Source organism: Choloepus didactylus, chromosome 3 (genome assembly GCF_015220235.1).
Source record: "Choloepus didactylus isolate mChoDid1 chromosome 3, mChoDid1.pri, whole genome shotgun sequence".
NCBI classification, from domain to species: domain Eukaryota; kingdom Metazoa; phylum Chordata; class Mammalia; order Pilosa; family Megalonychidae; genus Choloepus; species Choloepus didactylus.
Window position 1 is genome coordinate 189,176,797 of NC_051309.1, and position 22,565 is coordinate 189,199,361.

At 34.4% G+C, this 22,565-nt stretch overlaps 2 protein-coding genes across 10 annotated transcripts in view; one reads left to right on the forward strand and one right to left on the reverse strand.

Annotated features, from left to right (window-relative positions):
- The window catches only part of FBXO8 (F-box protein 8), a 54,018-nt gene extending 43,259 nt beyond the window's left edge, over positions 1-10,759 (reverse strand). The window contains exon 1 of the mRNA XM_037831034.1: positions 10,497-10,759. The gene's annotated coding sequence lies outside the window, so the exon portion shown is untranslated. The remainder of the gene's footprint in view (positions 1-10,496) is intronic.
- The window catches only part of CEP44 (centrosomal protein 44), a 30,326-nt gene continuing 18,398 nt past the window's right edge, over positions 10,638-22,565 (forward strand). The window contains exons 1-6 of one of the 9 annotated variants that reach the window (XR_005216002.1): positions 10,638-11,334; positions 12,742-12,850; positions 13,792-13,823; positions 19,682-19,829; positions 21,535-21,681; positions 22,090-22,209. Coding sequence is in view for 8 of the 9 variants with exons in the window: in XM_037831026.1 (XP_037686954.1) it covers positions 11,327-11,334; positions 12,742-12,850; positions 13,792-13,823; positions 19,682-19,829; positions 21,535-21,681; positions 22,090-22,209 (564 nt within the window). In the remaining variant the exon portion in view is untranslated. The other 8 variants (XM_037831026.1, XM_037831025.1, XM_037831030.1 and 5 more) reach the window with 8 other exon arrangements.

Consider the following 22,565-nt stretch of genomic DNA (forward strand, 5'->3'; position numbering starts at 1 on the left):
CCAAAAATTAATAATATTTATCGATTTTTATCAATACTATAAGAAAATAATGGTACAGAATAGCTGTCACTTTGTATAAGGTATGGAAGAAATGTTTTAGACTATATCTAAAAATGTGTCTTTGATGTAGTGATCTTTGTGATTGACTCATTTCGCCCCAAAGGACAGGTCTAAGCATTTATGATAATCTCATTCCCTTTGCCAGTGCTTGGTTTAAAAACAGGTAACTGACACATCCTTGCCAAAAAACAGAGAGAAGATTACCTTTTTTTCTTATTGAGGGTAAAGTTGACCTAGGAAAGATAGCAGAGTAAGGAGATGAAAAGAATCTGGGATCTTGATATGTCATTCAGTTCATAACAATTATGTGAGCATTAACACATTTCCTTAAATTTCAAGCCAAGTTAATTGAGTCAAGATTTTCAGCTAAAGACATCCTTGCTGAATTCCTTGGATTTCAACAATGTCAAAGATTGGGACTCTTTTACGCAGAATTTAAAATAGATTGCTTGTTATTTGAATAAAGTATCTAGCCAGACTTGGGAAAGACAAATTTTAATGGAAAAGCTGACAGCTTAATGTAAATCTTTTGAATTTAGTATCAATAAAGTTTTATGAATAACTAAAGAAACTTATGCACGTTTTCAATACTATTGATGTTTTCTATATGTATATGTGAAAAGATCTGCAATTAATTTAAAAAACTAAGTGATATGAATATGCAATATGCAAGAAGCTATAAAATTCACTGAAAAGACACTGAGTATATGTTAACCGTAAATGGAGCACTTCCTATGATTATTTTAACATAAGTTGTTGGAAACAATTCTTCAAAGGCATAGTTGGGTTGTATTGGTCAACTCTGCTGCATAACAAACAATTAAAAAAATCTAAGTGGCCTACAATATGTCTGCTTTACTTTGCTCTAGTATCTTCTCATTCCAGAACCCAAATTGGTGAGTAGACCATAAGTGGAACATTCCCAGTGTCATGGTAGAAAGCAAGGTAAAGTAACGTGGCAAAATGTTAAAAATTGGTGAATCTAGGTAAAGGGTATAAATGAGTTATTTTCATTAATCTTACAACCTTTCTCCAACCAGAAATCTCCTGATTGTGGAATTCAGGCATTTGAATTTCAGAAAGCTCTGTATTTCAGTTTGCTGCACACTCAATTTAAGAATGACTGCCCTAGGGCTCAGTGTAACAGACTAAAAACCATTGCTAAGGAGATAAATTTTAGTATTATAAGAGTAGCAGAAGACTCCTGTCATGGAAAATATCAAGATACCCAGTAAGAACTTTTATTTTTGTGATTTTTGATAGAAATTTTATTTAAAAGGACAGGGAAATTTTTTTTAAAAGAGAGTAGGAGAAAAAAAACAACCCTTTAACTCTTTTTTTAGATTTAAGCCTTGGAATTCCTGGCTGTGTTCTCTCCTTTTGTACATAAAAATAGGAAGAAGGCTGTCTGTAATTTTAACATTATTGCTTTTGGCTAGAAACCACCATTTATTTACTACTTACTCTGTGCCAAGATCTGTGTTAAAATTTTTCACAGTATCTCATTTAATCCTCACAACAACCTTAATAGGCAGGTATTATTCCCCCAATTTTATAGCTGAGGAAACAGCAGGCCAGGGAGATTAAGCAACTTTGCCCAAGTTCTCATAGCTGAGTTGAAAACTTTTATTCTTAGCCATCAAACCATATGCCCACAGCTGCTGGAGCCCATAGATTGCAAAGGCAATCTAGAATCTGTTTCTTCATCACTGGCTCTCAACTCTTTTACCTCTGAAATTGCTTATTACCCCAGTGTTACTCGAAGCCACAGCTGCTCTTTCAGGCTACTGTGCTTGTGAAAAACACTTTGATGTGAAAAAAACCTTGGTTCAAACCCAGCACAGAATTTGATTAGCTTATGATCTCTGGTCCTCATTTTTCTCATCAGTAAAATAATGGATAATAATTCTTATCCCATGGGACTTAAAGACGTAACAGTTAGAGAACCTTGCCCCAAGTAGGTAGTTTATAATAAGAGGTAGCTTGTATTCACCCTTCTTTAAATAACTTATTTTGGTTAGTCCATTTCAGAGTACACCTGATTATTCTGGACTTAATTACCTGAGTAGTCATAATCTTGGTCTTAAATTTCATAAATTTAGGATCTGTGAAATTTGGAGAGATGCCATTTACCTTTGCTAGGAGAAAAAAATAACAAATAGTAAATATATAAATTAAGTAGAAGCTAATTTTGCTTAGATCAATATACTATATTATTTTTGTATCAAAACAGAATTTGACAAATAAGGTCAAGTATTTAATCAGCCAGTGATAACACAGATACCTTTTTGGCAGTTAAGCACTATCATCCTTTTTAATCCACTATCAATAAGTTTCTAGAAATAATAACTTCAAGAGTTCATGGGAAGATTCAACAAGTGAACAAATTCCTTTTGGTAGTCTAACAAAATAATACTACCAAAAGGAATTTGTTCAATTAATAAGAAGAAATTTCTACTATAGATCTTTATGACACCCTCATATCCCTGTTATCTGAATTACGAAGTATTTTGTGGATAGTAAGTTAACTTCTTATACCTTTGAAATCAATATTATAATTGTTGAGTTGGATATTTTAAAGCATATCTTGATTATAGTAAAATAATATTTAGTCAAACATTAAGACTAATAATTTTGGAACTCACCTATCATGTTGTGTTTTTGTTCCTTTTTATTAAGAGTTTATTTATTAAAGCAAAATGAATATTAATATATATTTTGTGTCATACCATGCTAACTACTGACTAACAGTTACCTTGGGACCATCCAAAGTGAGACCACAGTTTCAATATTCATAGGTTTTAGTTTTTAGTTAACATGATACTGTGCAAAATATGGACTGCCTGTAAGGACTAAGACAAGGAATTGATTCTACATGATAGGCTACCTGAATAAATCCAGTATCAAAAACTGCTTTGTACATGTTAGGTGCTCATAAATATTAGCTGACTGCATGAATGGATGAATGGTCAATCATTGACAAATAACTGAATTAGATGAACTTTGACCTAAACCTCACACTGTACAAACATTAATTCAAATGTAAAACTTTTAGGAAAAAACATAGGAGGGACTCTTTGGGATCTAGAGCTGGGCAAAGAGTTCTTAGATTCGATACCAAAAGCATGATCCATAAAAGTAAATATTGATAAATTGGACCTCATCAAAATTAAAAACTTTTGCTCTTTGAAAGCCCCTGTGAAGATGAAAAAAAGCTATAGATTAAGATAAGTTATTTGCAAACCATGTATCTCACAAAAGACTAGTATCTAGAATATATAACAACTCTCAAAACTCAACAGTAAAAAAAAAAAAAAATCCAATTTAAAAAGACAGAAGACATGAAATTAACATTTCACCAAAGATGAAAAATAGATGGCAAAAAAGCACATAAGATGTGCAACATCATTAGCAAAGGAGGGAAATGAGTGTAGTTAAAAGGGCAACAGGAGGGATCTCCTGTTATACTGAAACTTCTCAGTGTCATGGATGTGATGGCAGACTTGTGAACCTGTATAGAACTGAATAACATACATACACACATGAGTCAAAGTAAAATTGAGAATCTGAATAAGATAGGTGGATTCTATCAATATCAATATCCTGGTTGTAATATCTCATCTCATCTCATAACATATCATATCATATTAATATTTTTGCAAAATGTTCCCTTCTGGGGAAACTCAGCAAAGTGCACAAAGGATATCTTTGAATATTTCTTGCAACTGCATGGCTATCTACAATTATCTTTAAGAAAAGGCACGGGGAATTATATATTTAAAATGTATGAATTTTATGGTATGTAAATGATGTCTCAGTAAAGCTGTTAAAAAATGAATTAGAGAGAAACTCTAATGAATGCTTTAAGGAGGTAGACCAACGAAACAGCAAGTCTAGTGTCATCTGACAAAGAGTAAGTATATTAGATTTTAAGCAATCCAACAAATTATTAACAATTTACTACTTATGAATTATCTCTGACTTCATGGAATTTACCACATGGATCAAAAGTAGACAATCAAGGAATATAAATCCTTAAAAAATATAATGATGTTTTGACTATTTACATAGGAGGTATCAATTATTTGGCTAAGGAATAAATTACAAAAGGACTGACACTTATGTGACTCTTCTTTGGTCTAATAAAAAAGGCAATGTAAATATAAAATATGTTATAGTGAAAATTGATATAATTTCTCATAAAAAACAAAGAACATAAACTAATGTGATTAATGTGGATTGCTTCAAATAGTATTGTCACATATTTTCAGTATGTGGAAATAATGAAGATTTTATTTTAAAATATTTTAAAAATCACATTAACTTCTGTTTAAATCTCCGAAATTCTTATATATCCTTGTTTCTATTCAAATACCAATAGCAATATTAATAATACCGTCATTATTCATTGACCCAATCATTATATGGAAAGGCTTTTATTAAAAAAAAAAATCTAAGAGTTTAGGTCTTTTTTTTTTAAATTAATTTCCAACTTCATTATGCTAAGATTAGAGAATGCAGGCTATAAAATGTCTGCTTTAGAGAAATTGAGGGGTTTCTGGCACCAATACTTCAGGGTGAATCTAAGGTTGGAATCCAGTTATGCCATAACTTGCTGTGTAACTTTAGGCATTTCAAAGTTTCTGAGCCTCAGTTTCCTACAAAATGGGGGAAATAACTCTTACCTATTTTACACGGTTACTATAATATAAGCTATAACTAGCACAATGTATATGAAAGCATCTTTTAATTGGTAAAGCAGTATGTAGTTCCTGGCTCGATTTCTTATTTTCCAACACAAAAATTTAATGGTATTTTTGCACTGGAGTACAGCTGACTCTTTAACATGGTTTGGGATGTAGTTTTCTTATTTTTAAAAAAGAAGTAAAGTCTAATCTAAGCAAACTGTTGTAACATGGCATAAAGGAACTTCCACCTAGAAGGTAGTACAAATAACTTTAATTTATAGTACCAATACTGGTAGTTACCAATAACTACGTAGTTTACTAATAACTAAATTATTTGCAGTTACCAATAACTATATCAATTACTAATTTATTAAAGTTTATAAGAATAATAATAGTTCTATACTGCTTACTTCCAGTAGATGGCTACATTTCTAAAAGAAGTGGTATTTTTTTACTGTATTTGTAATGTTCTGCTCTCTTTTCAAAATAGTATGTTTCCACAAAAGAATAAATAGACCTTTATTAATAGCTGTTGGTATGTCTAATATCAGACCATGTGTACAATATTAAGCAGTTTTAATCAAAATATCAATGTTGGAACAAGCTGAACATCAAATAAAGTAGTATTCTTATAGGAAAAAGGCAATTGTTCTAACGCTTTTAGAAATTATAGAAAAAAGGTAATTGTTCTAACACTTTTAGTAATTTCATGATACTAAACATTCAAATGGCACATGCTGTGGAGACAAATCTGTGCAATAAAGAATGGTTTATATACCAGATAAGTAGAGAGTACAGAGTGGAGGATGGGAAGAATAAAACTTGAGTATGGAGGTTTCATGAAAGTATTCTGCTTTAAATACTTTTGTTTGAAGCAAACTAATTCCGTAAGTCTCTTCCCGAGGAAACAGTATTAAATCATTGGTATGTGATGATCAGCATATGAATAGCCTCATTTAAATACCAATTATAAAGGGTTAGTTTTCTTCAATATTTCCTAAGCAACAAAACAGTGGGAGTTATAAATAAGAAATATGCTATCTCAGATAAAGATCCAAAATGTAATAAAAGACTTACTCTTAAAACGCAAATTCTATTAAGATTTAAAGATGAGAAAATTCACTTATTTCTATCTTTTTAGAAATGTTCAATCTTTTTCAAGAAGAAAGAAACAACTCGAGTTTTGTTTGTTTTAGGTCTGAAAACATCTTTAAATGATATCATGAGATATTATTCAATGGTATAAGAATGAGGGAAAATCTGTGAGACATTTAAAATCAAATTGGCAGTCCAGCATTTATTTCTGTACTTCCAAAAGAACAGACCACCAAAGTAGTTCAGAACAGACTGGGTAGAAATTTTTTAAAAATCTCATACCAATCACATCCTTAAAACTTAAAGGGAACAAGTACAGAGAAATGAAGGAAGGGTAAGCCCACAAGGAGGTTTTTCTAAGTAAAAAAAGGGAAATTGCTAAGTACCAAGAGGTCATAAGGTACATTAAACACATAAAAAGAAACCCACTCATTAAATTTAAAGATCTGGTCCTGCAAGAACAGTTTTGTTACTAAAAGGAATACCATTTGTAGTTTTTTGTCTTTTATTATTCAAAAAGATTTACAATATCACTTTGTTTTCTGAAGGTTTTCTTCCTGTACCTTAATTTCATTCTATGTGAAACTAAAATGGCCTTTAAACAATTGTAAAAATTAAGATGTGTCATTTAAATGTTAACAGAAAGCTGAGAATTTCAGGCTTACTTAATTTCTTCAGTTTGTTTTGCAAGAAATGTTACACTGTTTTTAACTTCAAAATAAGATAATTTTGTCATATTTCTCACAAAATTATTTTTAATTGTACTGGTTCATACTTAACTGAGCTACTATTTATTCAATCAACACGACTGTAATCAGCAGCAGCCACAGCAGTGTATCCCAACCCACTTCCTCAGAGCACATCACACTCCCTGCCCACTAACCACATGGCCATTCCTATGAATGCTATACAATTAAAAACAAAACAAAATTATAATTTTCACTGAGTTGCTTTTACCAAAATAAAGCAAGGTATTAAAAGAAAGTAAATACTAAGAGGAAAAGGAATAGGAGGAAAGTAATAATGAGATGAGAAAACAGCCAGTAATGAAGAGACTGACAGAAAACATGGATTTGATTCAGGCTCCTCGTTTAGTTAGGTCCTAAGTATCCGCCAAGTCACTTAAATTATGAAGTTTAATTTAAACCCCTCTAAAACAAGGGGTTTGAACTTGATCGCCAAGGTCTCTTTTAGGTTTAAAATTCTATAATTCTACCAAAATAAAATGGAGAGGTAATGGATGTGTGTGTGTGTGTGTGTGCACATAGTAAGCATGTGCCCTTTCCATTTCTTTTCTCCCCCATATTCATGACTTCTACAAATTACTACTCAGTATAAACAGACAGGAGCTCTCCAAGCTTGGCTCACTTGGTTCCTTCATCAAACAGCTTATGAAATCCAATATAATCTATTCTTAAAGAACACAAAACTGCTGGTCACAGAGCTACACTCCCTAAACCTTATGCCTAAACTTGAAAGGACAGATATCTTTCCTCATCACTATATCACTAAAACAAGTGCTCCAAATATGATGTAAACTTACTCAAGTCAGCCAAGGATGTCTTAGTTTATTGTAGAATTTATGCCAAGATATTCTTTGGAAAAATTAAAACAATGAAAAAAAAAAGAAACAGAGAACATAAATTGCTAGATGTATTTCATTAAAATTGCTTTTAAAATTACTCAAGCAAAATATTGCACTGAAAAAGCAACATGAGTTAGATGTACACATTTCAAAAGCTTTAGTATTATTGATTCTGATGTATTGTCATAGGCTGCCGATGCAATAGCCTCAGTTTCCAAACCTGAATCAACACATAGAACGAAAAATTAGTTGTGTGTTAGCAGTTGGTTAAGTAATGGACTAAGAAATCATAAACCTGAATGACTAATTTCAATGTACTGTGATCAAAGAAAAAATCAATCTCTTGATAATTAAATATTTTTATATTGTGAAATGGGGAAAATGATTTTTTTTTAACCTATAGGAAAGCCCAGGGAGCACAGAAAATATGCCCCATTAAACTGATCATATATATTAAATTATAATGCAAGTTTTGGCTCATCTAGAAGTTACTACCATATGATATTTTGTGGAGAGAAGTATTCAAACCATTATTTTCTGAAACATACATTTAAAATTTTGCATAAATCTAAGCATCCAAAACTATCCTGGTTAATTGGCTGTAACCTACTACAAATGAAGTGTGTTACCCTGAGAGGAAGCCCTGATTTGAAAGCCAAATTTTACAATTTGAGAATTGACACATTCAGGCTGGTGTTAAACACCTGAGATATCAGAAACAAACTTGAATAATACTTTACTAAAAGATTTACAACATCTTTCAAACAGTGAAGAAACATAGGCAATTTTGCATTGGATCACAGCAAAAATAATGTTAAGATGAACCCTGAAGGATGTACCTTTTATTTTCAATAAGCTTATATGGTTGACTGACAAAAAGCTGTGCTGGGATATGCAGCCAAGGATTTCAGAAAGAGGTGATACTTGTCACCTAATAATGTTTAAAAAGAGGAAACCCAGGGATTGATTTAGATGATGAATGTACAACTATGTAATGGCACTGTGAACAATCGAATGTACAATTTGTTTTGTACGACTGCGTGGTATGTGAATATATATCAATAAAATGAAGATTAAAAAAAAAAAAAAAAGAGACAACCAAGATACATTTCTGTTCTAAGACATTCTTCCCTCCAGCCACTATTTGATCTCACACATAAAGGCTGCCACTGACCTGCATTCTTTCAAAAGCTACCTTTGCTCATGTTTATTTTGACTCAAATTCAACCATATAAAATGGCAGTGAGTAAGGAACACACATTCACTAATTGTAATATGCTCTGTTCATGTTGCCCCAAGAAACACACACATGCCTCTCATTTCATATCATCTCCCAAGCAGAGCTTCCTAAGAAAAATAAGAAATATGCCTCTCACTAGATAAGTAATGCGGGGGGGGGGGGGGGAGGGGGGGCAGGGAATGGGACACAAAAAAAGCCTTTTTCCAAGAAAGAGAATGCTTATTCAAGTTTGTCTTATTTATTTCCTTACAATCAGGGATTTTTCCTTGTCTGATTGCATTTCTTTAGGAAACATTTTTGCTAAAGTAATTCTGCCTATTAACTCATAAAAATTATCAACCAGAGTGTTTATGTTAGGTAGCCTCTGATGGCCCCCAATGATACCTGCCTCCTTGAATTCATGCCCTTAGTGTGATCCCCTCCCCTTGATTTTGGGTTGGATTTATTGACTCATTTCTAACAAACAAAACATGGCAGTAGTGATGGGATATCAATTCTGAGATTAGGTCATAAACAACTGTGGCTTCTATCTTGGGTGTTCATTTCTTGATAGCCTGCCTTAGAGGAAGCCAGCTGACACATGGCGAGGCAGCCTCCCACAGAGGCCCATGTAAGGAGGGACCAAGGCCTATCAATAATCACATTAGTGTACTTGGAAATGGATACTCCTAACCCTCAGCAGATGAGATCACAGCTCCTGCCTATATTTAGACCACAAAATTATGAGAGAGCTTGAACCAGAGGCCCTTTGCTAAGTTGTGCCCGAATTTCTGACCCACAGGAAGTATGAGATAATAAATATTTGCTGTTTTAAGCTGCTGCATTTTGGAGTAACTTGTTACTCAGCAATAACTAAAACACTATCTTATCAGACAAATTTTCAGAGGGATAAAAATGGGAAGTTTCCTACTCAACCTGACAAACATAATAAAAATTCATTCCATTCTGAAACTGCTTTTATCATAAGGCATTTTCTTGGGTAAAAGAACAGTAACAACAACAAACCTCCTAACTCACAAATACGGTAACCAAACTCATGAAATTAAGGAGAAGGAAAGCTGAAATAAAAAACATACATTAGGTTCACTTTGCAGTAATAAAAGTCATGATACATTGATTTGGGGAGAAACACTTAGGATCCTTGAATTTAAAAATTTCACTTGTAAAACAAGTAGACACAATAAATAAGTTGTAAATACATCAGAGAACCTAAAAATGAAATAAAAAACTTAAATGTCCGAGGAATAGGATTCATCTATGTAATTTCGTCCAATGAATATTTATTTAACACCTATTATGTAAGAGATTAGATACCAATCACAGAGTTGCAAATAAAAGAAAAATTAAGAGTTTCCAAAAAGCTGTGAACAAAGTCTGACGGCTGAAGCAACTGACAATCTCGTTGTGACCCTAACTATATGTGTTGGCATTCATATGCACTCGAAAGTATGTAAAGAACCAAAAAATGAGGTTAGGCACCAAAACAACATTTCAACTATATTAAAAGTATAGTTGGACTGGAATAGAATAATCATTGGCGTTTCTCGGCTTCATTTCAGAATGTCGCCTGGTCACTACCTGAGGTCCCAAGCGCATACTCCAATGGCCCAGAAACAAGGCACACATCCCTCCCGCCTCTTAGCAGTGATTCCTCACTTTAATAAGCCATCACTGCTGTCACTCAAGATGCTTTGCACTATCATTGGTCCCAAACTCTTACTGGTCGACAAGTTTCTGCCAACTGGCAAGCACCGATCGTCTTTATTTCCGAGAAGGTGTACAGGGAAAAAAGGCAAGAGACTTGAAATATCTAGGCTGACGCTTGTACCTGAGTGACCTGCGATCCCCACCGCCGCCGCGACGAATCGGCCTCTGGGCGGGGGCTTTTAGCCAGAAGGAAAATGCTTAGCCGGGAACTGGTGCCCAGGCCATGGAGAAGCCGGTTCAGACTTTACTTGCTCACGCCGATGGAGGTGACGGCCGTGAGAATAACAGAAATACCACTAGATCCCTCCAAACTCAGGGCACCTCAAGCTGCAGCAGCCGGAGCTGCCGTCTGTCGGAGTTTTGACGTTTCCTATTGTTGCCGGAAGTGACGTTGCGAGTTCTGGCCCTTAAAGAAGAAGCATTTTTATCCTCGCTGTTTAAGATTCGCTATAGATTCCTTGGTTCTCGCTGCGCAGTCTGAGCTCTGTGGCCATCAAAAACTATTACAAACTTCTAATCTGCACCTTGGGAACGGAGGAGTTATTGAGAAGGTTCCCAGCGGAGTCAGCCTCCTGAGGGGTATGGACAAACGGGATGTGGAATCTGCAGCAAGGAATCCTGGAGCGCTGAGTAGCCGGTACCTTTGAAGGTCTTGCCGCGGATCGTGGCGGGCTTCAACCCATGGTTCTGGATACAAACGGTCGGCGCGAGTAGCGCCTCTGGGCGCAGGCGCCGGGCCACTGGGACTTGTCGGTGGAGCCCATGCTCAGGTTTTGCCTCTGTTTCCATATGTTTCCTCCTTCTTTCCAAGTGGTACGGAGCTAGAGGCCTTCAAAGCCCACTTCCATGCTCGCGGCTGCTGGGTGAGCCCAGGGAGCCGGCGAGGGTGCGCCTTAGTTGGACAGAGGTCCCCTCTCTTCGTTGCTCTTACCGAGGCCCCAGGCGGGACGAATGACCAGGTCTGCCTTTTCATCCTTTTAAATGAAATAGTGGGAAGGGAGCCCTAGATATGCCTTGCCCCAGCAACAAGGACTTGGGAAGAATCGTGCCAGCGAATCTTCTCCGCTTAGGTTGTGACTTAGAGTTGGGAAGTTGTAGCCTGACTGATTCCTTCTAATCTGAACATCTGAGCTGAGGAGCGGTCTGGCTTCTCGTAGATACTCCCCAGAAGGAAAAGAAGAGAGTAGACTGTTTTCCTTCTTGCTTTTCCCTGGTGTTTGGGATATTTCTCCATCTTTCTAGAGGACTACAGATTTTTCCGTACTGTGAAAAATTAAATTTGGAATTTTTATCCTTTTTTAAATTCTGGAATTATGGCTGTAATAGACTGTTTTCCTAAAATTAGCCGCAAAACTTTTAACAACTTGGCGAACACAACTGCACCGCTGAGCTTGATACTTACCCTTACTCCCGTTGTTTCTTTCCAGTTTTCTTAATGTTCTCTCTTTCTCCCTATCTCTTAGAACAGTATTTCCCTAATATATTTTTTAAGAGTTTCATAAACTTAATTTTTCCTCATCTCTACGCCACTTTTTTTTCCTTTTTTTTCATTAGAGAAATTGTAGGTTTACAGAAAAATCATGCAGAAAATAAAGCGTTCCCCTGTACTCCCCCTATTATTAACACCTTGTATTACTGTGGTATCTTTGTTGCAACTGATATGAAAATGTTATTAACTGTAGTATTAACTACTATTAATAGTCGCTAGTTTGCACTAGGGTTCACGGTTTGTGTTGTACCTTCTTATCCCTTCATTTTTACACCAGGATTTTTAGATATTATCCAGCTTTATAAGTTATGTTTGCTTGACTCCAAAAAATCACTTTGAGCCCAGTGGCATTCCTTTGGAAGGCATCATTGTAATGATCTCTAAAAACAAGGAGATCGAGCCAGGTTAAAAATCTCTTATTTGCTGCAGTATACCACTTGTACTGCTTCTCCGTAATAAGTTCAGTTGTAGATCTGAGTTGTAGGCAGAACTCTTTGGAGGAAGCTGGGAAGCAATATTAAGACCTTGTTGATTGAATCTGTTACAAGCTGAGTAATATCTCCTTTCTGCTTTTAATTTCCTTTGTTAAGGGTTATAAAGTGAAAATGTTAATTTCTTAAGTAAACTATTTTTCTTCTCTGAAAGTACAGTGTTAAAATGTGCATAAGCAGAAGATTGGGTTCTTTTAATCTTAATTTTGTTGTTTTTTAGTTTTATAATAAATAATTTAGTCAAGCCATTCATGAAAATGTAGACCAGTAGCTGTAATTTTTTTCCCTTTATTTTTGGAAAACTGTCTTTTCCCCCTATAATGCTAAGATATTTTTAATCCTTTTTTTTTCCATCCTGTTTTATCACTTATTTCCTTCACCTACAGATCCAAGCTGTACTTGTATCTTACTCTTCTTCAAAATATTTATTCTGCTGTTAATGAAGAGGATGTGTTCCAGGGACATACTTTGTTGTCAGAAATTCCATTACCAGAGGTAGAAATAACATATGAGGCACTTACATGTGTTCCAGGATATCAGAAAAAGGAAAAAGGAAAAGATACCATAAAATGTTAAACATAATTACATGTACTGGAAAGGTGGACTGTATATCTTGAACGGTTAAAGGAAGTTTGTGGGAAGAGATAATTTATCTTAAAGTTATAGACTGTCTTAGGGGAAGAAGGCACCCTTAGAAAATTGTGTTAGGTGAGATGGATCTGGAAAACAAGCTCAGACCTGCTATATGGGCCAGTGGTAACACCCATTAATAGGCTTCTAGCAGATACAAGCAGATTAGCTCCCACTCCATCTTTCCCAGTAAAGTAAAGCCTAGTCTTTTAATCATCTCTCTAATTGTCCATCATTTAGTCATCCTAAATGATCCTAAAAGATGTTAAATATTTTACCTTCTTTGCTAGTATTTTGTTTATAGTGTGAATTCAGAATCACTTCTTTGTCTAGTTATCGCCCGTCTGACTATATCTGAAATTCCCATGCCTAGTGTTATGAAAATTAAACTCATAAGATATGTGTTTAGTTGAGGTAATTGAGTACATTGGATTCTATGCACTAGTGTACAGAAGTTTATTAAATAACCTATGTTTACTGTCTTGATAAGGAAGCAGAAACTAGGAACAGGAACATATTGCATTCCTAAAGAGAGGGAGCAGTAATCATTCTACTATGGGGAAAAGGGTTGAGATATTGGAAGCTAGGAGCTTAAAATAGAAAATGTACTAAATTTAGGATTTTGCAAATTGCTAACCTTATCTCCATTTATATATAGATATGGAGGTGTGTGAGGAGATGATTTTTGTACTTGGCAACTGTTTGAATGCTGGTTAGGGGAAAAAGGTCATATAAACTCTATTTAACCTGATTTATGAATTTTTCTGTTTTGTTTCGTTTTTAATGTCAATGACTTCATTTTAAAGGAGCTTCATTCCAAGAGGATTCATTACTCAAGGTACTGTTATATATTATTTTCCTTCAGTGACGTGTCCATGGACAGTACTTACAAATAGATATTTTAAAGTGTGTTGTTGAGCTTTCTCCCTTACTGGTTTTAGTTAAATAGACTTGGATTTCAGAAATTCTTTTATCTCCTTCTATTAAAGGTTCTTAACTATTGATGGATTTTACAACTCTCCTTTGGGAATAACCTCCTTTGAGAACCTAATGAAAGCTCTACCCTCTGCAGTTAAATGAATCATTTAAAAATGTAATTCTATGGTATCATTTTCTTTGGGATTTAAAAAAAAATTAGCTAATTTATTTAAAATCCCAAAGACTGTTCAGATCTTTTGTGCATATGTATATATTTCTACTATGTATATTCCTGGAAGTCACATTTTTTTGTTTTGTTTTATACTTTGGGTTATGCAGGCTCTACTTCATTTTGTTGCCCAAATCTTTCCACCTTTGGCCTTTGGAAGCTCTTTCAGTTGGCTCCTGTCTCCCTTTAACATTCCTCCATTAATGTGGGGTAGGCTTGCTTATTTATTGAGTACTTTCTGACTATGTTGATCATTCATGGTGCCTTTTCAGTCTAGAAACTCATGACATTTAGTTCTGAGAAATGTTTTGGTATTATTTCACAATTTCCTGATCTCTTTTTGAGATTCCATTCATCAGATACTGGAGCTTTTGATTTGGTCCTCTAATTTTTGTGTACTTTCACATTTTTCAGTCTTTTCATCCTTTTATTCTACATCTGGAATATTTCCTCAATCTCATCTTCTAACTTTTATTGAGATTTTTATTTCTACTATCAATTTAAATTCTTTATTTTTTATAGTTTCCTGTTCTTATTGTGTTGTAATACTTTTTCTAATCTCATTGAAAAAATTAAACTGTTTTGTATTGAAACTTCTGTTCACTTCCTGCATTGTTTCTATTTTTACCAGATTTTTCTGTTTTTTTTTGTTGTTGTTGTTGTATATTTGTCTCTACCTTTTGTACTGCAGACTTTTCCTCTAACATCTGTAGACCCTTGAGTTTGTAATCAGTTTTAAGAGTGAGGCTCTTAAAAAGGTGATTGGTAGTTCTTTGTGCAAAAGAGGAGACTTGTTAGTGAGTGAACTTTGCTACAGGCTTATTGAGTGAGGCCCTAGCCTTTTCATTGGGGGTCACCCTCAGCTGTTAGATTCTGTTGGATGTTTCTCTTTGGGTCCATCTACCTTTTCTAGAGTAGAATTTGCCAATATGCTGGCATAGAGTATATAAGTCTACCTTCTTTAAGCTGAGCTATAGTAGGAAACTGCACTATTTAAAATGTTGATTTTCATTTAACATTTTTGCCTTTCAGTTCTTGTTCCATACTCTTTGCCTTGCCTGATGTTTCTGAGTTTGGTGCCTCTTTGGTACAATTTCTTTAGAGTGTAGAACTCTTCTTCTTCCAGGGAAGTTGAGGTGGTTGCCTTGCTGAGCATGTTAAGTTTGTACAGGGGTGTGGGAGGAAACAAAAATCCAGGGTTTGTCTGCTTCTTATATAGACTTCCAAATAATCATCATATTTCAGTCCCTCCTGCACCTTTCAGAAGTTATTAGGTTTCCCTAATTTCTGAATCCATCTTGCTTCTGTTGGTTTCTTCCTAAATAGTCAGATGGGATTGGCTTGTTTCTGCTCTGCTACATTGGTTATCACTCATCTATCTGCTTACCATCTTCCAGAATTTTGTTGATACTACTTTGGTCACATGGAATCTCCTTTAGTTCTCCTTACCTCAGTGGGGATATAAGTTTTCATTTTAGTGGTTTTTAGAAGGACATGATGGGTAACATGTATTTAATATGCCATATTTAACCAAATGAACCTGTATATATTTTTTTAACTCACTTTTTTTTTTTTTTTTAAATTAAACAAAGGCATTTGGTGACTGTATGAGGTTAGGACCCTGGAAATAATTACTAAACCTTTCAGATTTTATTTTGTAGCCTCTATAAGCATTAGTGCAAATTATTTCAGATCAGTGCATTTTCTCAAATGGTACTTTTCTGTCCAAAATAAAGTTTTGGGGAGAGTGTCTTATAGCATGAAGCACATTGTAAGAGTGTAAATGTAGGGCAAACTTGTTTTTTCCTAAGGAAAAAAATTGGGGGGGAAATGCTCACTTTTTCTTCAGGCATATGTAATAGATAACAAGGCGATACTACAGCAGTAGGAAAGATAAATTAGGGGGAAAAAAGTTGGTGTTAGATAAATATGGTAAGTGCCTATAGAGATATAGACAAAATAGAATAGAGAAGCTTCAGAAAATATACAGACTTAAAATCCATGTTTCATGAATTTTTATTTTTTAGGTGAAAGTTTTAATTATTTCGAGAGTTGGAGGTGAATTGAACTTTAAATAATGGCAACAGGTGACTTAAAAAGAAGCTTACGGAACCTAGAACAAGTGCTTCGCTTGCTAAATTATCCCAAAGAGGTAGATTGTGTAGGGTAAGCTATAATATCAGAATTATTTGGATTCTTTTTGGTAATGATTTGAGATAATATGAGACATGGGGGGAGTATCTATAAAAGATACAGATTTTATATGGATCCTATTTAAATGTGCCTAGAAGTGGTTAAAAAAACTAATTTAGAAAGCATGGAAGTACAGGATTTTGTTTTTAGGTAAGTACAAATTAATGAAAAATTCCAACCCAAGAGATTTAAAACACCTTTCAGCAGCAGTCTATTTCAAAATAATGAATTTCATTAATTATATTATTGGCCACCCTCTAACATTTAGTTAGATGATAGTTTTTATTTTTAAATATATCCAGAATGAACAGAGATCATTCATTTCTTGTCAGCCCTATCTTTGTTTATTCATTTTTTTTTTATTCATTTGATTGAGATATATTCACATACCACGCAGTCATACGAAACAAATCGTACATTTGATTTTTCACAGTACCATTACATAGTTGTACATTCATTACCAAAATCAATCCCCAACACCCTCATTACCACACACACACAAATAACCAGTGTTTATTCATTTTTATGGAAGACATGTTTTATACATGTAAACCTTTTTTTTTTTGATGTGGGATATTCTAGTCAATTGGTTTCTTATGACAACTTATACCGTGCTTGAAGATTGTTTAATAGACCCCACTTTGAACCTTTCACTTTAGGTTCCACTTTCCAAAACATGAATTATTAGCTTTTGAGGAATATAGCAGCATACATTTCCTCCTGTATTCATGTCAATCTAGGATGCTACTGCAGTCATTCTCTATCCTTTAATTCTCCGTTTTCTTCATAGTACTTATTCTTAACTGGTCATTGATTAACTGATTGATTGAATATGTTCACCACTGGAATATAACCTAATACGTGGGACTTTGTTTAGCTCCCTGCTTATCTCCATATCTAGAATTTTTATTGGTACATACTAGGAGTTAATTAGATTTTTACTGAATGAATAAGTATCGTGGGACAAGTCCAGATTAGGCATATGTTCAAGTACTAGAGTGGAAGTTGGTTAAACCAAGTAAAAGTAGAATTCCAGAGTAATGGGCTTCATGTTCTGCATTAGGGAGTGCTAACACCATTAAAAAGACATATAGATCAAGAGAAGGCTATGAATGAAATGACAGGACAGTAAGGAAAAAGTGTAGCCCCAGTTATTGTAATATAGGTAATATGTGTGAGTAGCAGGTATGAAACAAATGTAATTCATTTGTTATGTTTCACAAACATAGAAAAATCTCAACTATCTAGAACTTGCAGGGACTCAACCAGTTTAAATAGCTAATTTTTTTGCTTACCACCTGAAGTGTCAACATTTTTAAAAGGCATTTGGTATGGAAATAATCCTAAAATATACTGATTATTCTGTCTTCTGAGTAGAATGTGTAAGCATTAATTTTTTTTATTGATCCAAGAGCATCATTAAAAACAATAATTTTTAGATTTTCCATAACATAATAATAGGAATATTTGCAGGTTCTGTTGATAGGCAAGGCTTCTTGCTTCTACCACAGAGTCCTGGACTGCTCTTTCTCTTTGTCCCACCCCCAGCATATATTCACATGCACACACACATACCATATATGTTTCAATTCTTTTCTTTTTCATTGTTTTTTTTTTTTTTTTTTTTTTTTTTGCTATCAGCTGTTTTTTCCTGTTGGTTTATGATACCTGCTTTTCTTACTGTTTCTAATCTGCTGAGTCCTTAAAAATTGGATAACCAAGCTTTTGAAGAGGTGTTATATGTAGGCTTGGCTGTCTTCTATTCATAATGTGCGTAAGTTGGGCATCTATTTTACTGCTTAAAAGTATTTTTCCATTTCCTTGCTTTTGACTGTATTCCAGATAGACAGTGTTGCCAGAGCAGTGTTCTAATTGGGTGACATAGTATTGTACCCATAAAGAAATGTAAAAGAGAAACAATTTATATTGGTCCTTGTATTAGTTAGGGTTCTCTAGGGAAACAGAACCAACAGGAGATATCTGTAAATATGAGATTTTTTTAAAAGTGTCTCATGCAACCTTGGGGATGCATGAGTCCAAATTCCATATTGCAGGATGCACGAGTTTAAATTCTGTAAGGTAGGCAGAGAGCTGGGAACGCCAATGAAGGTTTTCAGTGAACTCACTAGGAGATGTTGGCTGGCTGAAGAAGAAAAGAAAGTTCTCTCTCTTCTCCCTTAAAAGTCTTCACCTGATTTGATTAAATCCAGCTGATCGAATTCTCTCATTGTGGAAGGCAGCCCTTTGTTGATGTAATCAGCCACAGATGAAATCAGTTGATTAATTTAATAAACCCAACTTCTAGTTTATTAACCAGCCATAAATGGACTTGCAGAAATGGTTAGACCAGTGCTTGCTTGACCAGACACCTGGATACCATCACCTGGCCAAGTTGGCGCATGAACCTAATCATCACAGTCCTGGAAAATAAAATACAGTGTTATCATGTATTTGTTCTCTGCCTTATCAGAAAATGTGGGAAGGGATGGGGAGATTTATCTACATGTCTTGAATATGTTTATGTAAGTACAGTGTTAACTTCAATTCAACACATATTACTAATTGAATTACTGCCTCCTGTGCTTTGTTGAATCTGTGAGGGTACTTCACATTGAGAAAAGATTTGAATGTGTAGAAAATGAGAAAACAGTAGAACACAGAGAAGAAAGTAACAGATAATGAGTACTTTGGGAGTCATTCTGTGAGAGATCATTATGGGTCAGAAAGTTAAGGGGTGGCTTCATAGCAAGGCTTGAGATTTGACAAATGATTCCTAAAGAGTGAAAAACAGATAGGCAAAGAAGAGTGGGATAAGTTTCTAGACCAGAGAAATCAGCATAAACAAAGGTACAGGTTTAGATTGAGCCTGATATAAGTAGAAGATAGTTGAACAGCCTGGTCACAGTAGATGCTTTTTCCTCATTTTTCTGTATCTTAGATGTCATAATATTTACCTATGTAGGTTTGTGGTAAAGAGAAAATGAGGTAATGTAATAAGTGTTTGCAAAACCATAAAATGCATTTGACCACTGTAAGGTGGTACATTTATTTTGTTAATGGGAGAAAATGGACTAGATCGAAAGAGGGCAAGCATTGGAAATCAATAAATACTATGATAAATAGACTATTGGTGTTGTAAAGTTGTAAATTTTTGAGCTGATTGGTGATAATATTTTATAATTATCTGGCTAAACTGGTTTAGAGTGGGAGATGAATCTAGGGGGTCTTGTGTGTCACTTAATTATTATGGCTATAGTTTTAAGTTTTAATTATTGACAGCATTTCTAACATTTCCCTGACTATCTGACTTCGTAAGTTTATGCTCACTAAAAGCCTTTTTCTTTTTCCCTTAACAGTTTGATAAAGGGAGAGACAGCAGCATCTTTGCCCATCATCAGCTATTCTCTTACATCATATTCACCTTATATAGCAGAACTTCTGATGGAATCCAATGTAGAGATCATAGCAAAGAATGACTTGCGTTTTATAGATGCTGTCTATAAGGTATTCTGAGTTTGTGAAACTAATTATTTTAGAAGTTATTGATTGATTTTTAAAAATCAATGTTTTTGTAATCACTTCTTAAAAGCAGCATGTACAGTTGACAGATTATTTTCATGTGCATTTATCTCATTTAAATGTAGTCCCTATTGAAATCAAGTTGTAATTCAAGTTTGTTTTGTGGAGGTTTCATACTTTATATGGTAACTGGTAAATATGAAACATTTGTCATTGTCTATCATTTGGTACTCTGGCAGTGGTTAGAGAGAAATGTGATTTTTTGTATAAAGTTTGTGGTTCATAGAATTCAGTTCATTTAATTGTTTATATGAAGGAAATAAAACTGACAAATTGTGTTCTTTGAGGTCTGACTTACATTGTTTCTATCCTAATATACACACTTGTATGTATAGTGAATGAACACAGACTCATCTTTGAGTTTTTTTAAAAACCTACTTTTTATCATTAAATTTTGCTCAAGTACTGTGGCTTTCTTATATATATATATTTTTTAATGGTAAAGCCCATTTATCAAATCAAATCTTAAAAAAAATAAGTAAAGTTGCATTGGATGAAATGGGAGCTTTTATATGTAGAGTCTCTGTTTAATCTTTCTTTTTTTAACCTCAAATCCCTAGAAACCTTCCATGGTAGCCTAAGGGGCAGTTCTGAGAAATCCTAGGGCTCCACGGAGCATTTTGAAAACTACCAGTCTAGTCTTGTTCTTTCATTTTACAAACAAAAAAGTGCTACTCAGTTGCCAACTGACTTGTCTAAAAACATAGTCAAATAATTATAACTAAATCAAATTGTGGTTTTCTGACATCTGGTATGGTATTTCTTCTATAGTGAGCTAAGGAGTTTGTTCCAGTTTGCTAATGCTGCCGTTATGCAAAATACCAGAAGTGGATTGGCTTATATAAAGGGGGTTTATTTGGTTACACAATTACAATCTTTAAGGCCATAAAGTGTCCAGGGTAAGGCATCAACAATCAAGTACCTTCACTGGAGGATGGCCAATGGCATCCAGAAAACCTGTTAGCTGGGAAGGCATGTGGCTGGTATCTGCTCCAGAGTTCTGATTTCAAAATGGCTTTCTCCAAAATGTCATTGTCAGCTTCCAATGGCCGTCTTCAAAATGTATCTCTCAGCTGTAGTACTCCCTTCTGTCTGTGAACACTTTTATAGGACTCCAGTGATTCAATTAAGACCCACCCATATAGGGTGGGGTAACACCTCCATGGAAATTATCCAATCAAAGATCTCACCCATAGGTGATTGAGTCACATCTCCATGGAAACACTCATTCAAAGAATTGCAACCTAATCAACACTAATACGTCTGCCCCCACAAGATTGCATCAAAGAAAATGGCGTTTTGGGGGACATAACACATCCAAAGCGGCACAGAGTTATTCTAGTACCCATGAGAATATTTGAAATTTTTGGTGATAGATTATATTTTCCTATCTTCCTGGATAGCTGTCTATTCTCCAACAGATTTCTAGCTCTCTGTTTTATATCTGGATACCTCCCCTACTTTGTCATTAGGCATACAACTTCTGTCTTCTGTGACTTTCTTTAGTACTCCTTAGTTAATGGCTTGATCCCTTTGTCCTCTCAAAGATGGCCAGGGGGCCATTTATCATTTTAGATTTTAGAAAAAAGCTTGCTTCTGATTTTTATGTCCATATGTTCCTTCTTTGTAGCTTCTTCGTGATCAATTTAATTATAAACCAATTTTGACAAAAATGCAGTTTCTCCAAAGTGGGTTTGCAGAATGGAAAATACAAATTATCTGTGATATTTTAAATTGTGTGATGAAAAAACACAAGGAGTTGAGTAGTCTTGAGAAGGTAATTTTATGGCTATATTTTAATACTAAGTTATGCTCAGTTGTCCAGTACTAATTTAGTGTGTAAAATCAAAATCCTAGTTAGAAATCTAATGCATAGCACAGTTACTGCTTTATTCATAGATTTGAGTACCCTTCCACAACTTGATGTTTGCTTTAACTATTAGTCACTTGTTTTTATATGTCTTTTGACTTGAAGCTGTGATCCTAAACTGTTCAAACGTAATACATTTTCACCACATCTTCATTTTCAAAAGATGTAGTCTCATTAGAGTCTTATTACTTGAGAGTTATATTTCACTATGAAAATTTAAATGGTAGTAGAATTTAAATGTACATAATACCCTCACACAAGATTTATTAGCACTTCTAATAGTATTTATTTATTTATTTGTTTATTTATTTTAAGGCTTCATCACAACAAAGAAAGAAAAATAGTTCTGGTAAGTCAGAGCTTCTGGATAATGAGAAAACACCTACAGAACCTGTTGGCATTGACATCACTGGCAGGTTTATGACATCAGGAAAGGTATGAAAATACAAAGGAAATGTGTCATAGATTAAGACTTGTCTATCTAATTAATCCAATACACAAGTCTCACTTTCTTATTGTCACCTGGTAAAAGATTCTAGTCAGATCTTAGAAGGTAGAGATTTTTAAAGATGTCTACTGTGTATTTATCTGGGGGACGTTCCTAAAGTTGTAAGAAAAGGGTAAAAATGTAAAGTTTAACAAGCTCTCTCTTTTATGTTTCTAAGTCCTAATTTTGCCTCATTTCCCAGATAGAATAGCAAGATTTAGGAAGGTTATGGTATGCAGTCATTTGTATTTACTCTTTATTACATAGGTGCTCTTCCTAATAGATGGAAAAATATGAACACCGT